General features: G+C 31.9%; 1 protein-coding gene across 1 annotated transcript; it reads right to left on the bottom strand.

Moving 5' to 3' along the window:
* Nucleotides 1-1,205: 1,205 nt before the first annotated feature.
* On the bottom strand, nt 1,206-2,439 carry LOC125833698 (uncharacterized). The gene has a single exon (XM_049512871.1). It carries the CDS (start codon nt 2,356-2,358, stop codon nt 1,348-1,350), a length of 1,011 nt encoding a protein of 336 aa, XP_049368828.1. The 5' UTR covers nt 2,359-2,439; the 3' UTR covers nt 1,206-1,347.
* Nucleotides 2,440-2,970: the final 531 nt, after the last annotated feature.

Below are 2,970 nucleotides of genomic sequence, written 5' to 3'. Positions count from 1 at the left end.
CCAGTGCTATAGTACTGCATAAAATAACAATTGGTAGACGCAGTTAGTATTTATTGTTCCTTTTACTATGAAGGGGTCTTAGAAATCAACTTTAACAGCGTGATAGCATGCATCAATAAATAATTACACACACTATTATAAGAGAATTAAAAATTAAGCTAAAAGTATTGATTGACTTAGTCTTTAAGGAGGTACGTACTACTCATATCTTAATTTATTTTTAACATATCTACATTTAGTTAAACTCAAAAGCAATGAGTTTAATTAATTAATTGAACCTAGAGAATTTGTTCTAGATCTGCCTACGATATAATTGTAGACATATAATAGGTAGAAATTAACTATAAAAAGTTTAACTTCTGACTAAAAAACATCACAGTACCAAAAAAACATCACAGTAACCATAAATTTAACTGTTTTAGCAATCGCTGGTTTCTCGATACAGTACCAGTATATATGTATGGCTACCGATATTATATATATAAAAGCGGAACCAGAATTTTAAGTCTATTTTATAAAAATATAGTTTACAGGGGTTTTGATAATTTTTTATACATATTAAGTAAATTTTCAACCCTACATATATACGAAAGTTATGGGCATGAACCAAAGAATCAGAAATATATATTGTCACCCACAATAGCATTTGTTATTTTGTCTTTGCATTTGGATTTGTGTGTTTAAAATGCCAAACCTTATCTTTGCCAGCAATTAGAAATAAATTGGAAATTAGTAAAATACAATCCAAAACTTGTGTAGCATTCACAATTAGATGTCACAAAATTAGATCAGCAGTCTACCAGATGTGTCACAATTGAGAGAACATGCATTATGGACTTTATAGACGTGTCACATTTCCAATTCTTGTTAATTCTGATTCATATGCAACAAAGTAGAAATACATTCAAAGCAAATTAAGAGTATGGTAACACATTTAAAATCTATATTTACTCGAATTCTTCGAAAATATTATCATACCTCATTCGATTCGATTCTTCAAAAATACATTATTATTTTTGAAGAAATTCAACAAATACAAGTCAATATTTTTGAAGAACATGAGACACATCCAAGGGTGAAGACTTCACCTGATCCTGTTAAGCACAAAGGAGTCATAGTTATACTTGTACATAACCAAATGAACTAACTCAAGAATGAAAGGACAATAAACCATACAAAATCTCATTTAAGTTATATACACGGAAAGTAATCATCGATTCGATTGCATCGCATTTCATTACAAAAACACATATAACTAAACATAAAAAAGGGAAAATGAAGTGCTAAGATTTATTAATTTTACTTTTATCTCAACACAATCACCACCAAAACCCATCAAAAAAAGCTTCAAGCAGTTTCTCCACCTTTCATCTCTACCTCGAAGCTATCATCAATTTGCATGTTTCCTTTAAGAGGTTCATAATATTCACCCAAATACCCACCAAGATGATTATACAAAGCACTCTTATCAATCCTCTCATTATGATAACTCTTACACACATAATAAAACAAACTTTGCACCAAAAGTCCCACCAAAATCACAACCACAAGAACACCAATCAAGATCCCTCCAACAACAATCCTAACAAAAACACTGTACCCTTCATGATCCTTATTAGCACCACCATCCACCACAATTGAACCAAAAGTACCACTAATCACACCAAAAATCACCAAATACCCCAAAACCAACACAGAAGCCATTCTAATTTTCCCTTTTAACAACTCATAGCTTTTCTTAAAAGCAGGAAGGCCTTGAATTGGTTCAAGAACAGTAATCACACTAGCAAGATGCCATAAAGCACTTAAGTAGACATGAACAACAAGGAAGAAAACAGAGAGGAGAAAAACAGAGACTAAAAACAGAGCAATACTGTTTTTGCTTTTGCTCTCAAAGGCAATTAACATGAGTACAATGAAAAAGGACAAGACAGCGTTGTAAACAAGCATGGAGAGGAAAATCCATATGAAAGTAATAAAGAGGCGTCTTAAGATACTAGGCAGAGCAGTGATTATTGAGGAGAAAGATACTTGTTTTGAAGTGTAAAGAGAAGCGACAGTGAAGACAACAGCAGAGGTTGAGAGGAGGGAGAAGGCCAAGAGGAAAATTAAGTAACAGAATTGGTAGAAGAGGAGTTTGGTCCATTGAGAAGCATGAGAAGCACTTGGGTTTTCATGGAGTTGAGAAATAATGGGATGGGTAAAGAAGGAATGAGCTAAGATTGCAAAAGAGAGTGGCAAGATTAAGCTGAGAGTGATTCTGTAAAAAGTTTGTGGAGATCTCTTTGGGATGGAAAGTGATTCTTTGAAAAGTGAGAGTAAACTCAAGTTTTGTTGCTGTTCTGGTGCCAGATCCATGGCTTTCTTGGTTCAAAATTGGATCTTTTTTACCAGAGAAGAAGAAGAAGAGGAGGAGGAGGTAGGTGAAAGAAATTATGCTTATCTGAGCTAAGAGGACAAAGAGAAGATATATTATTAGTACTATCCCTCCCGTATTAATTTATGTGACACATTTTGAATTTTGAATTTCATATTTAATTTATATGTTTTTCAAATTAATATGTGACACATTTTGAATTTATATGTTTTTAAAAGTAATTAGTGATAATTTTTTATGTGAAACTCACTCTCAATAATTTAGATACAAAATTCAAAAAAATAATAATAGTTTAGATGTTTGTTTTACACTTATCTCTTTTATTTTCGACATTTTTTATGTGTTAAAATTACCAATTATTACAATTTAAATTAGTTTTTTAAGTATATAAATTTAATTCAAAAAATTTAATGATTTCATGTCACCAATAAGAATTGTGATAGAGTGGTAAATACACATTCATAAGAGGTCTAGATTTCGCATTACTCTGGGCTCTGGCTATAGAACTGGCTTTGTGAGGGAGCATTTTAACCATACGTGTGAACTACTTGGCACGAATATGAATTTAGTCGGATTCTGATATGGGTATCAAA

Source organism: Solanum verrucosum, unplaced genomic scaffold (assembly GCF_900185275.1).
Source record: "Solanum verrucosum unplaced genomic scaffold, falcon-dt-bn FXZP01000307.1, whole genome shotgun sequence".
Lineage (NCBI taxonomy): Eukaryota > Viridiplantae > Streptophyta > Magnoliopsida > Solanales > Solanaceae > Solanum > Solanum verrucosum.
Note: the sequence above shows the minus strand (reverse complement) of the source record. Positions and strands in the feature narration are given on the sequence as shown.